Below are 25,073 nucleotides of genomic sequence, written 5' to 3' on the forward strand. Positions count from 1 at the left end.
TGGCCTTGTAAGTTTCTGAACTTCCAGTGATGATAGTGACCCCCTGCCCCCCAGGTTGCTGTGAGGGTTCACTGGGACGATCCCCATGACGCTCAGGGTAAATGCTTAATGAACGTCAGCTCTACTATCACAGAGGCTCCTCAGCTGCTAGGACACGAGAGCGAAACCCCAGAAATGCCCTGACTTTGTTCCTGGAACAGACGAGATTCCCGGGGATGACGGTGGAATTTACGGTGGCTCAACCTTGTGGGTCAGTGTTCTATACATGAAGAAATGTCTGGATGGAGAGTGATTTAGGGCTGCTTCGAGTCCTGCACATTCCTGTGGGGCCATCTAGGAGCCCTCGTTGTCCCAGGGGCCTTGATCCATTGTAGCTGGGAATTTTTACCAAGTAGCAGGCGAGGATTGCTGGGAGCTCTTGGCAGGTAGAAATTAGGGTGTTTCCATCCTGAATTCTGGCATTTCTGCAGCATGGAGATGTGGCAAGTGGGTGAGGGCACAGGCTTTGAGCACACAGAGCCAGGGTATAGGGGGGAGCCTGGCCTTGCCACTGTCCCTCTGTGGGACTTGCCGAGTCAATTTCGGGCTCCCGCGTGTACGTGGGGTCGCTGCAGAGCCTGTTTCGGGATTCGATGTGGAGATAGTGGAGATGAGAGGTCCACCCGGTGCTGGCCCCCAGCACCCACCTCGGTCGGGTTAACTCAACTGCAAGGGCTTCTGGGGCCTCGAGATGCCTTGAGGTGCAGCTGCTATGTTTGCATATCCTGCCAAGCATTTAAACAGTAATGAGCAAGAAGGAAAAAATAAAAAGGGAAAGACTAAGCCTATCAGGAAACTCACAGTTATGTTGAGGTGTGTCCCTGGGAAAGTCAGTGAAACAGGGACCCGCCCTGACCAACCCTTCCGGAGCCCGCAGTCGGGCGCAGGTCAGGCCTCCAAGTAGGAACCACATGCTGCCAGCACATGGAGGCCCTGAGCTGGGTCTTCCACAGGCTCCCTGATGACGTCAGTATCATGGTTCCCATCATGGCTCCAAGAGTAGAAATGACTTGTCCAGAGTCACTCTGCTAGAGGGTGGCTGAGACTCCCCTCCTGTGTGTATCTGGTTGCAGAGTATGCTCCAGGCCACACTCAGGATGCTCTGGCCGGGGCCCCCCAACAGCCCCTTGGGGATCTCCTGGCACCTCCAGTGCCCTTCAGGAAAATGTGTCCTGGGTGCCTGCCCCTGGCCCGGAATCCGGACCTTCTGCTGGGGTGGGTTTGCCTGGCCCTGTGGAGAGCACAGAAGCCCCTCCCATGCGGCCCTCCCCCGCTCCCACATCCCCATGGCCCAGGAGCCCCTGCAGTGGGGGTTCCCTGTCAGGGTGCCCATGGCAGCAAAGACTGAAGAATGCCTTGGGTGGCGGCCACAAGCACCCAGAGGTCTGGCGAGCACAGCTCAGCTTCCCAGATTTTTGCATTCTCTCTGACTCTCGCTGTTGTCCCTCACTGTAGCTCGGAGGAACCGGGCTCTGAGAGGGAATGAGACCTGCTCAGGTCACCCCCGGGGCCCTGGGCAGAGCTGGGACCCCACGCCCTGTCTCCTGGCCCTGAGGTGCAGGCCTGGCCCTGCAACAGCGTTGGATTTGGTTGGAGAGGTGGAGTTTACCTGGGTGAGAGGGCAGGCCGCCCACGAGGAGCGCCTGGTAGGCAAGAGTTGTCCTACCGCACCCCACCCCATAGCTAAGCAGGCGTTTTGCCTGCCTGCAGGTGAGATGAAACCCTCAGGAGAGGCAGTGCTCTAACGGGACCTCTGGGCTCAGGAGCAGCAGGGCCCCACACACTGGCCCTGCCATTCACCTGTGGCTCGGCGGGTAGGGACAGCCAAGCCCAGAGAGGCGGAATGTGCTCAGGAATGTCCTGCCACGCCCACTGCCAGCGGGCATGTCCGTGGCCACCTGCCCTGCCCGGGCACGCTGGGACATGCTGGCCAAGCCAGGCTGGGCTGCCGCCTCTGCTGGCCCCTGCAGGACTCTGGTGGCCGGCAACGGCCAGCGCAGCCTGTTTCTCCCAGCACGCCTGGGATTTCTGCTCCCGGGACCGCTTTTGGTGGGCCGTGCGTGCTCCCTGGGGCTGCTCATGGCGGTGCGGACCTTCAGCCTCCGTCTCGGTGCAGCTGAGCCCGTAAAGCGGTGTTGAAATCTCGCTGAGCCAGGCCCTGTTTCTAATCTCGTTTCAGCTCCAGTACAGCCTCACAGTAGGGCAGTTTTATTTCCCCATTTTACAGACGGGGAAAGAGAAACTCTGGTTGCATGAGGAGCCCAAGGTAACGCTAGTCCTAGTGGTAGAGGCAGGATTCCACCCCAAATGGATAATTTTCAACCCTCCATTCAACACTGGATCCCGTCCTTCCAGGCAACAGGGATGCAGTGAGCCCTCCAGAGCTCTGCCAGCCAGCCTGTGGGTACAGAGTGGGGGCTCCAGGATGGAGAGCGTGGGGCAGGGAGGCGCCGTGAGGGCTCAGTGGGGCAGGGGAAGGCACTTGAGCTGGGCTGGGAAGAGAGAGAGAGGTTTATTAAGGGGATGGTCCCGGTTGACGGAGGACACCCCCTGCGGGAGAGAGCCTGGGTACACAGGCGGGCACAGGCCTAGGGCTGCCGGGCCTGCAGTGTGCAGCAGGCCAGCCTCTGGCCCTCGAGTGAGTGAGGGGTTTGCTTTCCCTGAAGACTTGGGGCGAAGGTGATGGGTCAGGTGTGAGACACGTGAGACATTCGTAAGGCCAATTGGGCCTGGAGCTCAGGACAGGGTCTGGCTAGAAGGGGGCCATTTGGGGCCACTGGGGTGATGGTACAGTTCTGACTTGGATTTGGTGCCAGGCATCAAGTCACGTCAAAGCTGGTACAGCAGCCCCCCGGGGCAGGGCGGGACATCAGGGCTCCTGCGGGACGACGCTTATTTTGAGATGGGCCCCAGCTGGCAGGACTTATCCCAGGCCACACCTGTGCGTGGCAGGCTGGAGCCCCCATCCCCTTCAGGTTCGTCCCGGATAGCACACCTTGAGGCATGTTGGTCCTCTCCCACCTTCTGCAGACTGCTGGGAGGCCCAGAGCCAGGGAGAGCGACCCTTGGGGGCCACCCCTCCTTAGCACAGAGGGCAGATGGAGGCCCAGAACGGAGCAGAGTGCCTGAAACCCCCCGAAAGCTGTGCCTAGGCCCCGTTTCTGATGCCCCCCCACCCCCATGGTGCCTTCCTAGCAGGAGCCATTGCCCGTGGACCCCTGACCTTGGACCACATCACAACAGGGAGGGGAGCGGATGCTATGTGCTGTGGCCAGCTTTGTAGCCAGTGAGGGGCCCCTCTGGATTTGGTGGGGGGACCCTCCTTGGTACTACGGAAGTGAGGGCAGCCGGACCTTTTGTACTGACCCCTGGGGCCTCGTCTCAGGACCTGGGCACTCTAGGGTACCCCAGGGGTGGTCGGGGCTGGTCCAGTCAGAGGGGAGGGGCCCCTTCTTTGAGAACTCCGGCGTGTCCCTACTCCTGAGCCTGCCCCCAATTCTGGCTACGTCGACAGCGTGAGATGAGACAGATGCTGTCTGGGACCTGCCAGGATGCTGGCTCCCACAGTTAAGAGGGGTGTGCGTGTGCCCTGGGGGGCTTGGCTTGTCCTAAGATGGGGGTGCTTCAGCAACTGGAAGGGGCTTGGGGACTGTTTGCTTCTGGAGTTTTCTGTGCTGAGGCCCATTTGGGCAGATAAATCGGTCACATGTGTTTCCATGATGTTTGCAAGCCTTTCTTTATGATTTATATTTTGTTGGGGAGGAAAGAAGAGGTCCCCCCACCAAAATGAAAGGAAACCTGACACTTTGAACTTAATCTCTGCTTCTCATCTATTCTCCAGGTGTAGAAATAAGATGACAGGTGGAAATGGGGGCTCCAGGTTCACACGCTCCGGAACTGGAGACACCTGTCCCAAATGCCCCTCGTCACTGTGTGTCGTTACAGTCCCGTGGCACCCGCGCTCCCACAGACACGTGGGGCCGCTTCCCCCAGACCTTTCTGACACACAGGCCGCCTCCTCCTTCTGCCCTGCAGGGCTCAGCGGGGCAGGCAGCTGCTTTGAATGACCAGCACTGGCCCGTTTGGACAAGGCTGGCACCATCCGGGAGACGGGCCCTGCTTTGGGGAAGCCAGGGTTTGGGGCACAAAGCAGCCCCCAACCAGCCCCAGTCACACGGGTGGGGGCCATGCAAACCCTACACAGTGAGACGTTTTCCAGGGGTTTCCCCTTCCTGTGTCTGTGAAAATGCCTTCCAGCCATGGGAAAGAGCCCACGGCTGACTGCCCATGTGCAGATGTCTGGCACATGTGTGGCCCCTTTGCCACTTGGAGGGTTGGCCCTTCTTGCTGTTGTCACGTCCTGTGCTTGTGTAAAACTCAGAGTTAATTTGGTGATTATTAAGTGCAGGAACTTGGGGCTGGTAGGGGTTTTTTGTCTGCACAGTTTTGCAAAGTGCCATTTTTAGAAATGCGTAAACCTTTTTCCTGCCAATAAGGAGAGTAGGAAAGTGGAGAAACACCAAACTGATTTAATATGGAGATGGAGGTGCTCTCAATGGCATTAATCTTCTAAACAATTCTGTGACTTTGGAGCTTTTATTAGCCTCATGGTACAAATGAGAAACTGAGGCTCAGAAGTTGAGCGATCTGCCAAGGTCCCCCAGAGGACACCTGGGAGCTGGGATTGCAGTCCAGGCTTGCCCAGCCTTCTCAAGGCTGCCATCCTTCCCTGATCGGGTGCTTTCCTAAGCGTGGCCCGGAAGTCAGGAAGTCTGGTCGCACATCCACCAGCTGTGCAACGTGGGGCAAGCCTCATCTCTCGTGGCCTCAGTCTGCCCATCTGCAAAACGAAGTTAATGAACTGTTTGGCGATTTGCTCATTTTCTCAAAAAGGATCCCCTTTCTCTAGAAGCCAGTATCTGTGACACAGACGTGGAGCTGTGAGGGCCCCAGTGCTCTGCGGTCCTGTCTCCCTGTGCCCTGATGTGGCCCTCGGGGCACCCAGCTCCGGCAGCTGAACAAGAACCAGTGCCCGCCGCCCCCTGAGGGCCTTGGACCCACCTTCCGTGCCCCCAGTCCTGCTGCAGGAGTCGTCCCCCGACTCTGCATGCATCTCGGCAGTGCGTTGCCCTTGGCCCCCTGCCAGACCCTTGTGTGCTTTGGAAAGGTCCCTCGACTTTTGTTAGGCAAAGAGTTCTCTTCACGCCAAGCTGAGAGCGAGGTGGTTTCACAAGTCCCGTCCTGAGTGTGTGCTGGCCGGAACATACACCACAGAAACAAAATGTTTGTTTTCCAATTGTGAGAGTGCCGGGAGGCCCTTTGGCATCGGCCTCCACACCTTCTGTGTTCGGGCAGGCCATCTGCCACCCGGGGGCCTGGTGCAGAAACAACGGGCGCCACAATGTGGCCTGTGGGGTGCGAGCAGAGGGGGGCCTCCAGGCCACTGGATTGGCCGCCTCTCAGAGGACGATGTGCAGGGCTCTGGGCCACCAAGGTCTGCTCTTGCCCACAGCACCCTGGGGACCTCAGGGCTGTGCAGACACACCGGCGGAGTCAGGTGGGGCTGACCGGCTGGGCCCGACCGGCTGGGCCCTTCCTTCCTGTCCCCAGGCTGCACTGGGTACCTACTGTGAGCTGGCCCCTGAGCCAGGCAGTGGGGTGTAGGGTCAGGGCTGTGGGCAAGGGCTCGGGGCTGGCTTCTACAGGGGAGAATGCAAAACTGGGTTCTAGTGGGAGAGAAGGGGCCTGCCAGGTGTACAGGGATTCAGTAAACATGCGCGGCCTCCGCAGCAGTGAGTTGAGGAGATGGTGGCGCAGGAAGGTGGGGACTTCCTAGGAATTGCCCAGGGCCATCCTCCACCCCACAGATATTTCCTGCCCCCTGGACTGTTGGATCCTACAACCTGTGATCTTGAAAGAGCCTGCAGTATCCAGTGCCAATCAGGGTGCTCCCTGAGACCCCGAGGCTCCCCAAGGCAACTCCGTTTCCTATTGTCAGGTCTCAGCAGCCGGCAGCTGTTCCCCTTATTCCTGAGGGTAGGGACGCAGTCCAGGCTCAAAGGGCTGCCTCTTCTGGGACCCAAAGGTAAGCATGTCCCAGAAACAGGCCAGGCCTTGACACAGGCCTGGGTGACCAGCTGACCTGCCCCATGCAGGAAGTGGAGCTGGGCTGTGGCAGGAACATGGTGATGAGATGCCCAGAACGAAGGGCTGGCCTCCAGCAGGACCAGTGAGGTCATCTCCAGCACCTGCCAGACCCAACGCCGACCCACAGCTCTGGCCCAGGACCTCTTGGGCCCCGGGGCTTCCTGTGAGAGAGTGCAGCCCCCATGCAAAATTCACATTTATCAAAGATGGATTAAAGATAGGCCCAAAATATGCTGGTGCCTTTTTCCTCTTTTCTGACATAGTTAGGGGGGGGAAAAAAAAAACCTCCCCAGGAAACCACATGCCCTGCCGTCTCTGTGCCAGCTTTCAGCATAAGCGAGACTTAGAAAATTTCCAGGCCGCTAGCCATTCTCATGGCCTGGTGTTTTCTTGATTCTTGGAGAATTCCGTCTCGTGAAAGCGTCTCGGGGAGGAAGTGCCTCGCTCAGCCAGATCCCTGGGCCCGGCGGCTTCCAGCAGAGCGGCCTCAGGCTCCAGGAAGCGTAGGCCAGGCTGGGTACCTGGTCTGCTAACCCTGACTTGTTGGGTGGGCTTATTTATACCCATCTTTCTAGAGGGATTTGGGTATCTCCTAAAAATCTGTAACACAAAGAGATCTGTAAAATGGGAAAAGCCAAGGTGCCTTGGGGAGGCATGTTTCGTCCCAGGACAAAGCTGAGAGCAAGTCTCACGTGGGCCTTACACCGAGGACACGAACTGATCAAGGACAGGTGTCCTCCTGCCCCCCCAGCCAGTGTGAGGCAGGCTGGCTCTGACAGCTGGACCCTGATGGGACCCCATGGCTGGCCTCTGACCTGTGCCTGGCGCTACTGTTCTGGGTGGAACAGCAGTACTGGCGAGCAGAGCAGTCGTGTGATTTCACCTGCCGTCATGGGTCACTCCTTAGAAGCAGAGCGTGAGGTGGGGACTCTGGTCCCCGGGATGGACGGGGGAGGCTCACAGAGAAACCTGGCGGGTGGCGGGAGAAGCAGCCAGGACGGGGAAGCCCTGAGCCGGACCCGCGGGGAGCTCCGCGGTGCGAAGAGCAGCTGGGAGCTGCTCCCCTGAGGCCCCCGGCCTGGTCTTCTGGCTTCTCGTATCAGCCTGTCCCCGGCCGTGGGCTGTCCCCTGCCCTCCCCTCACTTTGTCTCTGTCTCCAGGGGCCTCCCATCCAGGAGGGTGTAGGAGCAAATATCTGCACAGAAAGGCTGCTGCTCCTGGCTGGAAAGCCCCAGGGAGACTGGGGGGTGGGGGGGCGCTGACATGTGGCTGCCTACAGCTGAGGTCTGTGGGGTCTGATGGGAGCAACCAGACTTCTAGGGCCTCCATTTCTAAGTTGTCCCGGTCTCCAGCCACTAGCCTGAGGCCGCTTGATGGTTCCTTCTGAGCTCTGTTACCTGGGCAGGCCTTTTCCCAAGTAGACGGCCCATCCCTGGGCCAGGGCTGGGTCTCAAGGGAACAGTGTTTGGGGCAGGGGACTGTTTGTCCTGTAACAGCCATTTCACCCAGAATGATGTGTTCGTGTGGCGCTTTGAACTTGTTAGCAGCTTTGCAGCTTTCCCCAGACATGTTTGAGGGCACACAGGCCTCCAGGCCTCCATCGGGCCCATGCAGCATTCCTCGGTGGGAGCTGAGCTTCTGGGGAGCGTGAGCTCCAGGAGGGGCTGGGAGGGACCCTGCGCAGGGCGTGGCAGACATGGGGCAGCTGCAGGGCCTGGGGTAGGCTGTGCCCTGGATGTCAGCGTGGGGTGGGCTCACCCAGGGATGAAGTCTGGGCAGGACACACTGCTCCATTGTGGCCGTCACATCCCTCCATGGCGGGTGGGGTGTGCCACCAGCTGGGGCATTCAGTGGGCGGGTCTTGGTTTTCACTGTGGCTGAGTTTTGAGTCAACAAAGTTTTAATAAGCTTTACATGTAGGACTGGCTGTTTAAGTCATGGGCCCAATGCAAAACCAAAATGTGGGTCCCTTTTAAAAAAACTATTAAGAATTTCAGGATGGCAACAGCAGAGCAGAAACGCAAGCGTAGGGCCCTTGTAAGCACACTCATGGGGCCAGCCCTATAGGCCGGAGCTCTTGACAGCCGTTCTCTCCCAATGGGGCCTCACAGGGCCCACTTCTGGCCTCTTATAGGTGAGGCAGCTGAGGCCCAGGAAGCCTCCTGGCTGGTGAGCCCAGCCACTCCAGCTGCCCTGAGGCATCTGCCGCCTGAGTGCCTGTTGAAGGCCCAGGAGGCTTCTCCCCCTAGAGAGTCCGCATCTCCAGGCTGGGCCCCGGGCTCTCGTGGAAACCAGCTCCCTGGATGGCTGCAGACGTCAGCTCAGCCTTCCCGGCCCCGTCTCCCCTCCCTGGTCGCGGTGAGTGGGTGGGCATCATACCCCTTTGTGCAGAGTGCAGCCTGGCGAGGCTTCCGTTTGCGTCAGCGGACTCACTAGGCAATGTTCTCTAAGAGCTCAAGAGCCTTCCTTGTCTGGAAGGGCACGCATTTGGCACCATCGTCATGGGGGACTTGGGACCCGCTTCTCAGTTGAACAGTGTGACGAGGAACATTCACGTTGCTGAATTTTTCTGTGCGTCCTAAGTTGTTTCCTTCAGATAAAAAACCCAAAAGTGCAGTTGCCTGAGGGCATGGGTACCTTTTCACCAGATCGCCCTTCAGAAAGGTGGGAATGAGGCTCTGAGCCCCCCCCCCCACCACCGCCCCAAAGTGGGTATTAATTAGCAAGCTGTGCTCTTTGCCACTTTGTAGGTGAATAACTGAATTTTGCATTTCTTTATTAAACAGTATTCGTTGGCCGGAAGTATTTCTTTATGAGTGAGTGGTCGCTGGCCACTTACCCAGACGGTGGAGGAGTCTGGGATTTGGGTGGTCTTCCAACGCCTGGAGGGCCCATCTCCAGATAGCCCCAGTGGCCCTGGCCTGGCTTGGTGGGGCGTCTGGTTCTTGGGTTCCGGGAAGGGGGCGTGCCCCTGAGTGACATGTGTGTCTGTCTCCCACAGAACTGTCAGACCTTCAGCAGCCTCAGCTGCCTGAGCGCGGGGATGGAGGACTGCGGCCCCCACAGCCCCTTCACCTTCCACGTCAGCAGCACCCGGTCCTGGACCGCACTGCTGTCGGCCTCAGCCTCCAGCCCCGGGGGCAGGACCCCCGCCGGGACGCCAGTCCCTGAGCCTCTCCCCACATCCTTCGATGACCACCTCACCTGCAAGGAGGAGCTGTGCTGTGAGGAGTCAGATGGCTGTGCCCCGGACGAGGTCTGCGGCAGGAATGGGGAGCCGGCCATGGCCTGGCGGGACCGCGGGGCTCCCGGGAACAGCCCTTGCTCCCTGGACGGCGAATTGGACATTGAACAGATAGAGAACAACTAAGGGCGGGGCACAGGCCCCCGGTCAGGGGTGGGGATGCATTAGGATCAACAGCCTTCCTCTAGGCACTAGGTGGGCACTTGAAGGGGGGAGCCCCACCCCTGGGCCTGACAGAAGCTTCCTGGAAGGTGTTGGGTCCCAGGGAGTGAGCCCACCCACCTCCTGGAGAGGCCCAGGCTGCGGGGGCCTTGGCCGACCTGGCCACACCACGCAGTGGAACCCTCAGCCGCTCACCAGCACAGCAGCCACGGTCCCCAGAACTGCTGGAGCCGCTAGAGCAGCTGCTCGGTTTGGGTCTCTCTCCCCGCTTTCCTCGTGGGACATCAGCCACCAGCATCCAGGTCACCCCCGCTGGGCAGTCTCACAGCTCCGCTCTGCATGCTCTCAGGGGGACCTGGGCTCAGGTCCATCCTGTGGCGGCACGGCCTTTCTTGGCCTCCTGCTCAGGTTCAGTTTTGGGGAGTCGGCCCCACTGTTTCTTTCACTCAGTTTTATTCTGTGCCTTCTCTCCCAGGTCTCCCTGCTCCAGGCTTGGGAAGGTTCAGGAGATGCTTCCTTCTGTAGTGACACCAGAACCATTTGGCCTTAATTCCAAGTGTGAAAGACAGAGGCCCAGGGGTGCTGGGGCGGCCCTCCACGTCTGAACTCTCAGGGCCCAGAGAACAACTTGGGGTGCTTGGTAGAGGACATCTTCATTGGGTAGACATTTGGTGGATCTGTTGGCCGAAAAGACAGACCCACTTAACCTCTGCCATGCACAGAGAGCCTGACCCCGTGGCTCTCTGCCACTCCGGGGGCCGCTTTGGCAGCGTTGGCAGCTGGCAGCCATTCCCTGTGGCTCACCTGTCACTAAGTGATGAGTTAGTTGATTCAGGTGACTGGAGAGATGTCACCATAAAAGGGCAACCTCTTGAAGATGTCCTCAGGAGGGAGGAGCCATGAGCAGTTACACAAACCCAAGTCCCGTGCATATTTCAGGGGTGGAGGATGTCTGCTGGCCGCTCTGGGCGGGGCCTGGATCAAGGATCTGAAGGCCCCTGCAGTGTTCATTGGTGGTGGGGACGCTGGCTTTAATCAAGGTGCCGCGTTGGCCTCGGGACTAGCCCACCTGCCAGTCAGCTGGGGGAGCAGAGCGTTTTCAGTGCTGCCTCCTTGCTGCGGCCCCACCTGGAGGCACACTGGCACCCTCCCAGTTCCTCGCACCCCGCAGACTCCCTGGTGGCGGTGGTGACAAGGATCCCTGCCCCCCAAGGTCTCGCTCTCAGCGGCTCCCGTCCAGCCTGGCTGCAGACACGTGCCCTGGGCGCTGCTCTCTTGGAATTGGGCTTTTAGCAAGCTCCGCATCTTCTGCAGACAATAGCAATTGGGTCGGCTTATGAGCAAGTGGCTCCTTTTCCCAAAAGGCTAAAAATAACTGGTGCGCTCTCTGGAGTTTGCTGACACGTGAAAAGGCACTTTCGTAGTCACGCTGCTTCTGCTCATCTTGTTAACAGCAAATGCCTCATTGCTTTTCCCCTAAAGAGAGACCCAATTGGGAAGCTTTACTTAAACCTTCACTTTTTTATATCATAAGTGTGGTGTCTCAGGTCCTGATTTATAGGTGGCTTTTCCTACAAGTCAGCCATAAGGTTCTTGCAGAAAACCCCAAGTCAGTGGCCTCGGAGATGGTATCGAAGCCTCTGGTTGGGAAGCACATGGGTGTGCGGGCGCTGGGCAGGGCCTGGGGTGTGAACCAGCTTCGCCTCTGGTTCCCCCTGGAGAGCCAAACCACAGAGCTGGTGGCTCTGGTAGACGATCTCGCCCAATCCCCACCTGGTGGGTTGGGGAGGCCATGTCTTCTTAGAGGTGACCGGAGGAGGCGGGGGCTGTCATTGGGTGACATCTGGCAGAGTATGAATTGAGTGCTTCATGTCCTCAGAAAGCCTGGGGTGGGAGGTACTGGCATCTGGCCCACACCCAGAGGGGCCACAGAGGGACCACGGCCCGTGAAACAGTCCTTCCTCCGCCAGGAGAGGCAAGGCCCCATCTCCTGGTCCACACCGCAGTGAGGGGTGGGGATTTGAGCTAGGACGGGCCTGGACAGCAGCCCCCATATGCCTTTCCTCAGAGCCAGGAGGGGATGCACATGGGGGTGGGTGTCCCAGGTGACCTGCCCGCAGACCCTGCCGGCCACCTACCCCTAAGCTGGTCCTACTGACCCGCAAGCACAGCCTTGGGGCCCTTTCAGGCTGAAGGGATCCTGGTCCAAGGCAGGGTCTGGCCCTTCCCAGTCGCCTCAGGCCGCTCTTGACTGTCCTCCCCCTGGCGGATCTCCTAGCTCAAACCCACAGCATCAGCAACGAGGGGAGAGAATGGCCGATGTCCTTTGTGCTCGGAGAAGAAGGCCTTCAGCTGACTTCACATTGGTCCTGATGGGAGTGTGCAGACTCCACGTAGAAGTACCGCCACCCCGCTGGCCCCAGGTCTTCTGGTCTTAGAGCTCTTGAACGGAGGGAGGCTCAACCCAGCAGGTCCCCCCCCCATGCTTCTGTCCCCAGGGGCAGTAGGTGGGCCGGCGGACTCACCCCACAAAAGCCTTACTTTTGTCGGGGCCCTGCCTTTTGCAGCTGATGCCCATGAAGTCCTGCCTGTGAAGGGAGACTGAGGGAGAGCTGGGCCAGACCACTGCCTTTGGGGGGTGGGGGGGCCTGAAGGACAAGAGCAGGATCGTGGCTCCAGGAGAGCTGGGTGGGGAGGAGAGGCGCACTGTCACATGGCATCCCCGCCCACTCCTAAGGCGCGCCCTCTAAAGCCGCTGTCTGCCGTGGGGGCCGGGCCCCACTGTTCACAGTGCCGCAAACCCTCTTGCCTTACTCGCAGTGGAGGCGGGGCCCGGCCCAGGGCCCACAGGCACACGCGACACCCGGGCCACAGGGGAGCCTGCTCCGACCACGTATACGGAGTTTCATTCTCAGAAAGCCTTACTTTTCAACAAAATTTTTGTAGCAGGAAAGTTTTGTGAATTTGTACTCTGAAAGAAAATTTCAATAAAGGAAAGCTCGCATTATATTAAAAAAAAAAAAAAGAAAGAAAACCCAAACTTCCAAGTGGGTCTCCCCATGCGGGTGGCGTGTGGGTCCCCAGGTCCGGCTGACGCTGCCCGAGGGGGCGTTCAGGGCACCGCCTGTCTGAGCGGCGTTTCGAGCACACTGGATGCCCTGCTGCGTCTCCGTGTCGGCGCACGAGGTTGAAGTGATGCCCTCTGGCCTCGGGGCCGGTCACCTAAGTGATGACCGCTTCTGGCTCTGCGCCTGGAGCGTGAGCGGTCCCTTCAAACACCAGGGCTGGGCAGCCTGGCAGGTGCCGCCCAGACTCTGCTCCCACAGAGGCAGTGGGGCCGCCTCTTCCTACAGCCACACAGGTGGTCAAACCCCTCCCACTGGTGCCAGTCACAGGAAACCATTGCCTCTTTAAAGAGAAAAGAAAAAGATTAAAAAAAAAAAATCCCAGACCGCAGCAGAGACCTTGTAGCCTAGGTAGGGCAGTCTGACCTTCTAGCATAGTCTCTTTGGCAAAAAAATTGTGATTCCAGTGTGTGGGGGGGATGTCCTGGAGGCTTGGTGGCAGCGCGTAGGCTGTTTCTGGGGCTGCAGCATGCTTTCCGACACGTATGTACTTCAGGAAGGCTGGTGGCCAGAGCGCGTGGGGTTGGGCCAGGCCCCCACCCAGGGCAGAGCGACCTTTGTGCCGAGGGCGCTGGGTCTGTGCCACCCACCTCCACCCCCGCAGCCTGGCCCCCCACGCAGGCCACCACTGTCTTGCACTAGGAGCCGCTCTAGTCTCTCAGGAATTTGCTCGTTACTTTTACTTTGTAAATAAAGCTTCCTGGTTCAATATCCAACCATCGGGAGCTGGCTGTGTGGTTTCTGTTGGGTGTGGCTAACTGCCCCCATGACGGGGCAGAGCCTGGCCCCTTCTGTCCCCTCCAAGCCTTCGGTTCAGGTCCGTAAAATGGGGGTGCCGATCACCTCAGAGCTGTCGAGAGGCTCAAATACAGGAGGCTATGTAAGCGACCGTGAGGGGCAGGAGAGGGCTGGCTATGGCCGGGGCCACTGCCCTGGTATGAGGGACCCAACTGGAGGTACTGCGGGCAGCCCAGCACCAAGGGCTCTGTGTGTGTGTGTGTGTGTGTGTGTGTGTGTGTGTGTGTGTGTGTGTGTGTTCGGGGTGGAGGGGCTCAGCTCCTCGCTCTGGCCAGGAATCCCAGGACAGCAGAGTTACCCGCTCTGTAATTTCCGAGTCTGGACGGGTGGAGGAATTTCACAGAACGCTCGTGGGCACATCAGCCCGGCCCTCCACAATGCTGAGAGGCAGCCACTTGGCGGTTTGCTCCAGGTTGCACTGCTGTGGCCTGCCAGGCCTGGCCTGGAGCCCCACAGGGCCACCTGCTAACCAGGCTAGCCAAGGAGGTGGCACAGGCTGGGCCCATGCCACAGAGGACAGGATGGCTCACACCGGGGCTGCCTGGGCCTCAGACACCAGCGCACACAGCTCGGCTCACAGTGGGCTCAGAGCACCCGGTTGGGGACCCCTGGCTAACTAAGCTCAGGAGACCAGGACGTTTGCAGCCTGAGGACAGGCGTGGAGGCTTATGTAATTGCGATAACCCAACATTTGCCCACGTCATCCAACCATAGAGTTTTCCTCAGAACATGTGCTGGGTTCTGAGGATGCCAGAAAGTTCTGTGAGACTCTGCCTGTTTTCTGTTTAGCAGCAGATCTCTTTTCAAACAAAATGGCCTATGAATGTCTAGTTCACGAGGCAGGGGAAGGAAGGCTGCTGTGGCTGAAGCTGGGGACGAGGGGAGGTCCCACCAGGCAGCCTTGTAGCACCAAGGCCCAGGGACCCAGCCTCACGTCCCCCATGATGGCCGGGCAGGGGCCAGGGGAGGCTCTGCCAAGCACCATGGTCCCCACATGTTCCCCTCCCCGCCTGAGGGAAGGGCACAGCATGGCCCTGGATGGACCTCCTAAGCGGCCCTTACCTGCCCCCCTCAGATGAGGTCCCGAGCTGGGCTCCATCATCTGCTCCAGCTCAGCTCGCCCAGCTGTGGCCGCCCGCCTTTTGCTCTGGTGTGCCCCCCATGGCAGGGGAAGTACATGGCCCTCTGCAGCCCAAGATTTGCTGGAGGCAGGTCATGCCCCGAGCACAGGCTCTGAGACTCGCTGGGCAGCAGCTCCACTCTGCCCTGCTGGTGGGTCCAGCCCCACTTAACACTTGGGGAGCTTAAATGAGACTCAATGCAAAATAACCACAGTACCACACGAGACGTACAGCATAACCCAGAGTGTGTTAAAAACATCCATCTGCCCGTGGTAAGAGGGCCAAGAGGAAATGCCCTAAATATTCACAGTGGTCAGACTCTGAGTGACTTGGTTCTTTTATGCTTTTCTATTGAATTTCCTATAGCAATACATACTGCTTTTATAATCTAAAAGAAGAATCAAAACTTAAGAAAAAAAATGAGATCCTGCAAAGTGCTTGATATGTTTATTATCTAAACTAGGACAGTTCTCAGAGGGGAGGCCGGAGCCGTGGATAATCACACCGGGGCGGGAGGCGGAACCACGAGCAACGGGCCCCCCCTGCACCCCCCCTTCTGTGCTCTTCCCACCTGCCCACCCTGCGAGGGGTGGGAACAGCCCAGCAGGACGGGACTCGGCCCTCCTGAGCCTGAAGGACCTCATTCAACTGACCTGGACGAGAGGAGTGCTGAAGCGAGCCAGGCCGGGGGGCAGGCGCACACTTGGTGCTGAGGACCAGGCCCCCCAGCCTGGCTCTTTCCAGCCCCGCTGTGGCCGATGGCACCTTCCATCTCTGGCCTGAGCACTCTGCCCGCCCCGCTTGGGGGTACGGAAGGAGGTCTGCAGCAGCCAGGACCAGGCAGCTGGAAGGACCCCGGGCGAGGAAGGGCCTCCTACTTCTGGGCAGCACCGTCACCTCGGGTGGCAGCAAAACGGGTCACCATCCCCAGCCAAGCGACAGGGCACCCTGTGTGGCCTGGTCCCTGGCAGGACTCAGTGCATGCCTGCTGAGGAAAGATGAGGCAGCTGAAGCTCAGGAGTTACACTGCCCCCCAAATTTAGGGCTGGACCTCAATTCCAAGGAACATTTCGTCTCTAGAGGGAGGACACCACTGTGCTGACTCTCAGGAAAGCCACAGCCACTGGGGCTACCTGTGGCCACCGCCACGGACTGTGGAAGGGACTAGAAAGGCATGGATGCAGGACAGACCTTGATTTGGGCCTCAGCTCTGCCCTGACCCACAGTCAGCCTGGAGGTGAGTCGGCGAGGCCCTTTCTCTCTGCACCTCAGTTTCCTTATCTGTAAAAGGAGATGACATCACCCCCTTCACTGAACCCACAGCTTGGGGAGGGGGCGCCGTGTCCTCTGCCCAGACAAAGCAGGGGCCTGCACCTGCTATCCCTGTGACACCCTCCCTGTCCCCACTCCTGGGCAAAAGCTTGCCAAAGGCAACCCCGCTTGTCCATGGAGAGAGAGCACCAGCCTCCTTCCTCCAGACGGGCGCTGCCCGGCCGCAAGCTCCTGCAGAGGGCAGCAGGCAGGGGCAGCTGCGAAGGGAGAACGAGAAAACAGGAAACCACCAGGCAGAAGGCTGAGGGCTGTCCCCGCGCAGTCGCCCTCCACGCCCTGGCGAGCTGCAGCCCTGTGCACCTGCTGACCAGCCACCAGCCAGGCCACCATGTGGGTCCCCAACAAGCTGTAATTAGGGAACTCGATCAAAGAGCAGGCGCTTTGCATGTTTTCCAGCTCACAGGCCAACGCCCCTCCTCCCTTGCAGGCCAGTGACACCAGCCTGGTGGCCTCCCATCTTGATGAAAAGACTCACCACCGGTCCCTCCTAATCCTGATCTAATGGGGCTGGTCAGGGGGCAGGGCCTGGGGACCACAGTGAGTCCAGTGTTCTGTTATCGTCTGCCTTTGTTTTGTGTAAACCCTGTCACGGAGGACCCGGGACTTTTTCTATGAGATGTTATCTCCCAAGAATGATTTGGAGAGAAACAGCGCAATCAATTAACCTGTTCAGCTGATCGATTTTGAAACCTGAACAGGGCTAGGAGGGAATTCGGGAAACGCATGGCTCCCCACCGCTGGTCATGGGGCTGCCCTGGATGGAAGGCCGATATTTGTCCCCTGGTCCACCTTGTCCCCTCGGAACCTAGGGCTGTTCACTGTCCCCTCGGGGCCTCAGTTTCCACATTTGTTACACGAAGGAGTCGGGCAGGTGACATGTTCAGGGCCTGGCCCTCTGCTGTTGCAGCACATGGCAGGACCAGGGACCAGGCGGAGCCCCTGCCCACCGCCTCCCAGCCCACGGCCCTCAGCCGTCAAAGCCTGAGTGGGCTGCAGGTCAGAGTAGCTTATTTAACCGTTAGTTTCCACACACTGGGCAAGCCACACTAAAGCCTATAGAGTTCTGGCTCCAGAAAGTACCCTCTGTGCCTGCGACCTTGAGCCCAGAGGTTGACGTTCTTGTTCTACAGCCCCTGGTCTTCCAAGTGCCCTTGGGAGCTGCCCCCAGCTTTTGGCTCCAAAGGTGACTTCTGGGGACAGGAAAGGTGGTGGGCTGGCATTGTGTGGGGTGAGGGGAGGGCAGGGGGTTAAGCGGCCACGCTGACTGTGGGTGGGGGTGGGGCTCGCTGGGCAGTCCCAGGGAAGCTGGCTCAGCTCGGGGCTGCATGGACTGCACGAGAGGCCCCGTTTCCACCAGGCTCCTCACTAAATGCAAAGAGTGCAGATGGAGAGGCAACGGGCAAATGGCCCGGGTCCAGTTAGATGGAGCACTGCCAGGCCCAGGTGCACGGGGCACGTGCACTGGGGACATTTCCAGAGCACCTCCAGCCCACGCCCAGAGCGTTTCCTTCCCTGGAGGTCTGTTCCGCTCCCCTGACTTCACTAGGGCAGCACCAGCAGGCCATCAGGGAGGGGACACGCTCTGTCTGAGAGACTGGGGGACATGTCTGGGTGGAGGGAGGGAGGGGTCGGCAGAGGGAGACAGAGGAAGGGCTGGCCAGCTCAGGCCCAGGGACAGGGCAGCCCACAGCTGTCTGGCTGTGCCCTCTTGCCTGCCTGTGGAGGACAAAGGATAGGGCCTTGCCGGTCCAGGCACCGAGGGAGGGCTGCCAGGAGGCGGGGGGCCCTCCCAGGTCTGTCACTTGTCTGCGTGCTGCAGCAGCAGGTCCACGGCCTCCGCGAGGTTGTCCACGTACCCATCAGCCTTCACTTCCGGATGGCGCTCGTCACTGGGCCTGGAGAGCAGAGCAGTGGTCAGCTGGCAACCCCATCTTAACTCGCCTGAAGCTGCTGCCTTCCAATATCTAGCAAGGCCAGGTCAGGCAGCCTGTGACCAACAGCTGTCCCCCTCCGTTCCCACGCCCCAGTCCCGGCCACCCTCCCTCAGGACGGACACACACCCTTCCTGACTGTTCCGTCTACCTGGACACCCCGCCCCCCCCAAACCACTTCCCCGCTCAGAGCCCTGTGGTGGTGACCAACGGCCCTGCTCTGTCTGTGCTGCCCGCATCACACCCTTGAAAGTAGGGCCATGAGCTCGACTGTGGTCTGAGCACCTTCCTGCCAAACCCCGGAGGGCCCACATGCCACCTGCTCAGCCCTCTGAGGCCAGTCCTGCCCAACAGAGGGCTCCTGGCAAAACCGCTCTCTGTCTGGAACTTTGGGGGCTAGAACATCCCAAAGCTTTCATACATTCCCTAGATTTCCAGCTGGAGGCTGAGGACAAGGGGATGAACCACGTGATAAAAGCAGACACCCATGGGGTCCATGCAGCATCAAGGGGACCCCACATGGGGGCTTTGTGGAGGAGGGGCTGTCAGCTGACTCCTGAAGTAGAGTGGGGCGCCACGTGACACACGGGAGGTGGAGGGGAACTGTAATGGGACTGGAGCTCGGGGTGGGCTCCTGGGTACATCCAGGGAATCTGGGTAGTAGGAGGGAAAGCGGGGGGACCTTGTCCCGGGGGTCATGGGCAGCCTGGGGGTGCTGTGAGCTGCAGAGTCAGGTCCTGGTGACCAGAAGGACCCTCCCCAGTATTCATGAGCTGGATCTTGGCAGGAATCGGGGCCCCCTCTGCAACCCCACACCGCGAAGGGCCCGCTGCCCCCATTCCCCCAAGGCCTGACAGCACCCTCCCAGTAGCCAGGCCACCACCTCGGAAGCTCCCAACCTGGTCTGGAAGGAAGTGGCTGAAGTTGGCTCTGACAGCATCCTAAAAGCCAAGTTGTCCCTTTGAAGGGTCTGGTTTCTGCAAAGCACTTCACCCTGAATGGGCTGTCATGGGCAAGGGCACCTCTTCCTCTAAAGAGTTTTCAGCCCAGCGGCCTGGGGGCCACCTCCCCAGGGGCTGCTGAGAACAGGCGTAGGGGCAACTGGCAGCCTTGGGAGGGGGGAGGGCAGCGTGGACACTGCTTATGACTGAGGGCACACCTTTGGCTCTCCCCGTCCCCCGCCCCTGCCTGAGGACCCCCACTCACTCACCCACCCTCTTGTGTGGGCTGGGGCCACTTCCCCTCTGGCTGCAGTCCTGAGGCACCGCCTTCACATATCTCTCATCACCTTCACCTTAGGTCCTCAGGGAAGAGGCAGGTACCCCCATCTTACAGGTGAGGAAATGGGGGCTCAGAGAGGTTCAGAGACTTGCTCACGGTCACACAGCAGGGGCTGCAGAGCTGGGATCTGACCCAGCTCTTCTGACTCCTGGCCATACTCTGGGTGGCAGAGCCTCTCAGAGTACACACGACTGCTGGACGTTCCCTCCACAAAGGGCCCGGGTCGGAAGTGCCCACTCCAAGCACCGAGACCACCTACAAATGCCAGTGCCCATGGGCATCGCTCTCTGCTTCCCAAGTGTGGCCACCCTGCAGCTTATGAATCAACATACTCACGGGCAGGTGCCCAGAGGGCGTGTGACTCCCCGAAATGTGAGGCCCCACACCATGAGCCTTGGGGCAGACAGGGGACAAGTGCACGAGGACCCTCCCCACCACCTGCCAGATTGGCAACTCAGTAAGAGTAACTCTCGTGTCCGTGGAGGTATTTTAAGGGATGATTCTTTCGTTCTTGCCATCACAGACACACACAATCTAGTAAATGTGGGAATTTACATTATCCTGCATCAGTGCTGAAATACATACTTGTCACTCTCAAAAGGTGGCATGGCCACTATGGAAAACTATTGGTACCTACTCGTGACCTAGCCATTCCATTCCTAGGTATGCACACCACAAAAGTGCCACGTCTTCACCAAAAGACATGTCTAGAATGTTCCAAGCAGCTCTAGTTGTAAAAGCAAAAAGATGAAAGCTGCACTCATGGCCCTCGGCAGGACAGAGGGGCAGGCTGTGGTGTAGGCACACCTGGGGACAGTGCAACAATGCACCCAGAACGAATTACTCCACGCTGCAATGTCTGTCCAGCGTCACCCACGGGCATCACGATGGGCACAAGCAGCCTGGCTCATGGGACCCACACGGGACGACCGGTTCATAACAAGTTCTGGAACAGGCACACCCAGCCTGTCCAGTGCAAGGGTCAGGAGATGGTTGCTCCTTGCGGGGATATGAGGCCGGAGGGCGAGGCCTGGCACAGGCGTTCAGCACCGTTACCGTGACTACTGAGAGCTCTGTTGGGGAGCACGCCGTGTGCCGGGGCTGGGGCTGGGCAGGGAGATGGAGCAGGACACACAGCCGGGACCTACAGATACACAACAGTATGTGAGGTACAGGGAAGACAGAGTGGGGGGGCGGGGGTGTGGTAACCATGGGCGCTGGAGTGGGAGGAGCAGGCGGGCTGGACCAGGGCCCTTTGGAGACATCCCAGTGGCCTGAAGGAAGTGGCCAGCGGCTGGCTCCAGCGCTGCGGCCCAGCCCCTGCTCTCACCTCTTGCTGGGCCCATGTGTAGGAGGCTCGAGTCCCTTGTGATCCTGGACATGCTCTTTCAGGCTCCCTTCAGCTACCCCTGGGGCCTGAGGGCAGCTTCGGAGCCCCACTCACAGACGTGGTGGGGGAGCTCCTGCCCCCACTTAGGAGGGGCTGTCGGGGGCAGTGGCACAGCCAGGCAGGCTTTAGGCTGTGCCTGCCCGGGTGCCGACACGCCTGCCCTGCTCTGGGAGCCCTCCCACCATTCCCGTCAGAGTCCCAACTTTTCTCTCCACAACGGTGAGGTCAGAAACGGAACAAAACTTCTGCCAGCAAACACCCCCACCCCGATTCATCCCCCCAAGCCTCTGGGCAGCCGCCCCCAGGACTCTCCTCCTCAGATACCTTCACTGGACCCTCGGGTCAGGTTTACTGGCCAATGAACTCAACCCCAAGTGAATCCGCCCATAAAAGAAATGCTTTGTAATGAGATTCTAGCCAGCCCCGCTCAGCATACGGTACCTAGCCGAATGGCGTGCATGGCTAATTATGTTTAATTACATATCATTTAAATTCGAGACTCCATTAAAAGAAAGGATTGCATTAGCAGCCGGCCGGTGTTTGCCAACACAGAGGAAATCGTGGACTTTTATGTGTTAATTACACGACGCTGCCGTGGGCTGCGGCTCTCACGGAGGGACTTGTTCTGGGTCCGCCCGAAGGCCCAAAGGCCCGGAAGCAGCTACGTTGGCCCGGTGGACCCCACTCCATGCTGGCCAGTGCCCTGTGGCCCATGGAGCCTCAAAGACAGCACACTCCAGAGGCTAAACCAAGAAAACCAGCAAAGACATGCCCTTGGCAGTAGGAACAGAGCAGAGGGGGTGACGGGGCAAGGGGCCGAGAGAGCCCACTGGCCCTGCCAGGACAGAGCACGACACGTGGGCGGGGAAGGGCGAGGGGGGCTGAGATGGGGCGGGGACGTTGTGGGGAGAGACAGACAGACAGAGGGACCCAGGGCTACACAGAGAGGAAGGCGGAGGAAGGGAAGCGTGACAGAAACAGAAAGAGACGGAGGGACGGACGGATGAGAAACGGAGTCAGGGAGACAGGCAGAGAGAGGAGGTGGAAATGGAAACAGAGAAAAGAAGGTGGGAGAGAGCAGGGGACAGAGACCCACGGAGGGAGAGGGGGCAGGGAAACAGGAAGGAGGCAGAGAGACAGACTGTAGGCAGTTTGGGGCTGGGTGGGAGAGACACCAGAGTCTCAGTCAGAGAGAGGGCAGCACCCACTGTGTCCCCGATCGCCCCTCTGTCTTGCACCCCACGGGCTCAGCTGAGGCTTGGCGGAGGTCCCTCCCCTGCCCCAGGCCCACACAGAGTGGGCTCCCTGCTCTGCTCCCCACGAGCTGTCTCTTCACCTCCCTGCCCTCAGTTTCCTCATCTGTAAAGTGGGCATATGACTCGGCTCTCAGGGCCACTCTGAGCATGAAGGGAGGTGCGACAGAACGCACGTGGTCGGGCCGGCCGAGTGGCTCAGGTGGTTAAGAGCTCGCTCAAGAGAGTGAGCTCTGAGCAACAGGGTCACCGGTTCAATTCCCGGCCTGATCTGAGCTGCTGCTGAGCTGCCAACAAGCGGCAGAATGGCTCAGCTAAAAAAAAAATATATAGGTCCTGCTGCTCTTCAGACATTACTGCTCTCCCACACCTCTGTCCATACTGTGTTCAGGAATGGCATGGTCACTAGGTCCTGCTCCACCTGCAAACTCCTACTCATCCTTCAAAACCTCACCCACTTATTCCTATGTCCAACTCTAACTTGTCCCCTGCCCCCCCCCCATACCATTCTGCTGGTGCCCCACTGACGTGGGCTGCCTAGATGGAGGGGCGAGGCTTCCTGCCCTGAGTGGTCACCCACGCAGGCCTGGCCCAGCACAGGCACCCAGGAAGTGTCTACAGTCGAGTGAATGAACAAAGGCCTCCACCCAGGCAGGGTGCTGCCTCTCATTAGCTATTCCTCCCCCTCATGTCCTGTGAGCCGAGGGAAAGAGGGAGCCACAGAGGAGAGAACAAGGCCAATTTGTGGGTGGGCCTGGACCGTGTCACAGGGACTGTCTTTGTACCGGCTGAAGGAAAATGGCAGCCAGATTTCCAGGCAGAAGCCCAGGAAAGTCAGTCTCCATGCCGCCTCCCTCTCCCGGGCCCACAAGGGCCAGCGCCTCATCCCTGGCCTGACCCGCCAGGGGGACACAGGTACAGCGTCTCCCTGAGGTCTTCAGGCGTCAGTGCCACCTCCCCACCCGGGTCTGCTCCAGGTTAAGGCCACACCGAGGTTCCTGAAACCAGAGGCCCCAGCATTGACCACACGGGGCGGGGGGATGGGAGCGGGAGCATGTTTCCTTGTCCCCAGCTGTTTTGAAAGGACCAGCCACACCCCTGTTGGCTGAGGGCCGGAAGCTGGGGGTGGGCTGACCAAGTGAATTCAGGCAACTGGACCGGGAGGGTGACACCACTGAGAGTGATGCTAACTCAGGCTGTGCTGACCAGTTTGGAAGAAAAGGACAGAGGGTGCCATGTCCTGGGGCCAGAGGTGAGAGGCAGAGCTAGGGGCCTCTTTCCACCTAAGCCCCAGGAGTCCAAGACCCAGGTGCCTGCACAGTTGTTTGTAATTGGGGGCATGGCCCCCTGCAAATGCCCAGAGGATGCTGCCTGGAGATCCGCGCCCCCCCCTCACCCTCGCCTATGCTTTCCTGGAGGCTGACGATGGGACTCCCGCCACTGCCTGTGGCCCAAACACGAGGCCTGTGCCACAGGGCTTCCTGCTGTCCATCTGCTGGCCCAGGACGCACACTGTCAAGATAGCAGCTTGCTGGAGGCCCAGTGGGGCAGCCATTGACCTCCTGGCCTGAGCTGGCTGCAGGCAGGTGCCCGAGGGTCAGGAGTCTGTCTCGTGGTGGGGTGGCTGAGAGGGCGGAGTCGGCCACAGATCTCAGATGGGCTACTTCTCCTCTGTCCCCTGGGCCAGTGTGGGACCTGGTGCCTCCGGGAAAGCACTGGGTCCTGCTGCTGACAAAGAAACTGACATGGGAGCGTCTCCCCACTGAGCCCATGCCTTCATCCAGCCAAGGTCTGCTGAGCCCCTACTTCCCGGGGACTCTGCTCTGGAAGGTTGTCACAGAAGCCAGAGCCAAGGCCCTGGGCCGTCCTGCCCGCGTGCGTGCCTTAGCTGAGGGCCTGGTCATTGGCTCCAGCCTCAGGTGCCTGACCTCAATCAGAGATCAGCTCAGCCCTCAGGCCTGGGTCCCTTATCACGCCCCCAGGCCCTCAGCTCCCCTGGCTCCCATGTCCCCCATGCCCCACCTGGGGACCCTGCAGCCTAGGGCACCTCCTGTCACTGATGGCAGAGACCTGCCCTCCTTGTCCAACCAGTTCACACAGACAGAGGCCTCTGCTTTAAAATATTGCAGGGAGAAAATACTAAGATAAAAGCCCAGGCCTAAAGAGACCTTGCCTCAGGCCCCTCTGAGGCCCGCGGCTCCCTGGCCAGGAAATAGAATGGGGACACGCTTCTGCGGGCTGGGACCTCCCCTGGGGTAGGAGGTTCAGGTGCCTGGGCCTCCCCTGTCTGTCTGCTCATCTGTAACAGGCCGAGGTTGGGAAGGGGAACAGGGAACCCTTTCCCAGGTTACCCTCACTATGAAGCCTGGGTGCAAATGAGAGAGCAGAGCTGTGCCCTGGGAGACTTGTAGCCTGAACCCCCTCCTGAAGCCTTCCTCCCGCCTCAGCAGAGCCAGGCCCCTCGGGGAACTAAGTGGAGCTTGGGGTCTGACATTAACGGGGAAAGGGCATTAACGGCTGGGCATCACAGGTGCCCAGCCAGGGTGGTAGCCTCGGATAGAGATGAGGGCTGAGCTTTTGAAGGGGTAAGGTCATAGGCAGCTCTGTGTGCGATGATAAGAGACTCCAATCACCCCAAGACTGGCCCCCCCAGCCCTGGTACCCCTCCCAGGGGCTATGGCTGGCTATCCCCCTTCCTTCCTGCCCTTGCTTGTCAGAGGAGCTAAAGGTGGGGTAGGGTCCCGTGCCCACCAATGGGGGACACATCCTCCCTGCATGTGCACGTGTGGGCTGCGGAGGGCTGGGGGTGCCGCCTAGAGAGAGGGGAGGGTGGTATTATCTCTGTTTCCTGCCCCGAGCCTTGGTGGTCCCTGTGTCCTCCTGGGCGTCTGACCCCCATGCTGACATGGTGATGAGCTGGGGCGAGGAGCAAGGATGCTAACGGTTTGCCCCTTTGCCCCAGGCCTCAGAACCCCACCCTGGTTGACCCGTCTCCAGCTGGGAAGGACCAGGAATCTCTCCCAGTAGAAGGGGCACAGCCCCCGTCGGGGCAGCTCCAGGACAGAGGCGGGCCCTGGGGAGTGTTGTTGGTCAGCCTGGACAAATGGGGTGAAGACAGCACAGTGTTTGTGGGAAACCGACGAGGAAAATGAAGAGGCACAACCGACGGGGACCCGCACACAGGGCGCTGAGAGCTGTGCGCCCGGGCAGAACCATGTCGACTCTGGGACTCCGGGACTCTATATCTGGG

General features: G+C 59.6%; 2 protein-coding genes across 4 annotated transcripts in view; one reads left to right on the forward strand and one right to left on the reverse strand.

Annotated features, from left to right (window-relative positions):
• The window catches only part of FAM53B (family with sequence similarity 53 member B), a 108,458-nt gene extending 95,025 nt beyond the window's left edge, over positions 1 to 13,433 (forward strand). For both annotated transcript variants that reach the window (XM_019654193.1, XM_019654194.1), the window contains exon 5: positions 9,188 to 13,433. In XM_019654193.1, coding sequence (XP_019509738.1) covers positions 9,188 to 9,556 — 369 coding nt within the window. In that variant the 3' untranslated portion in view covers positions 9,557 to 13,433. The remainder of the gene's footprint in view (positions 1 to 9,187) is intronic.
• A 1,633-nt stretch (positions 13,434 to 15,066) lies between these two features.
• LHPP (phospholysine phosphohistidine inorganic pyrophosphate phosphatase) overlaps positions 15,067 to 25,073 on the reverse strand; it is a 108,982-nt gene continuing 98,975 nt past the window's right edge. The window contains exons 7-8 of one of the 2 annotated variants that reach the window (XR_002125309.1): positions 15,828 to 17,863; positions 15,067 to 15,621 (exon numbers count right to left, since the gene is read on the reverse strand). Coding sequence is in view for 1 of the 2 variants with exons in the window: in XM_019654196.1 (XP_019509741.1) it covers positions 17,767 to 17,863 (97 nt within the window). In the remaining variant the exon portion in view is untranslated. Of the gene's footprint in view, positions 17,864 to 25,073 lie in introns of both variants that reach the window. The other variant, XM_019654196.1, reaches the window with a different exon arrangement.

Source organism: Hipposideros armiger, unplaced genomic scaffold (genome assembly GCF_001890085.2).
Source record: "Hipposideros armiger isolate ML-2016 unplaced genomic scaffold, ASM189008v1 scaffold_216, whole genome shotgun sequence".
Taxonomy (NCBI): domain Eukaryota; kingdom Metazoa; phylum Chordata; class Mammalia; order Chiroptera; family Hipposideridae; genus Hipposideros; species Hipposideros armiger.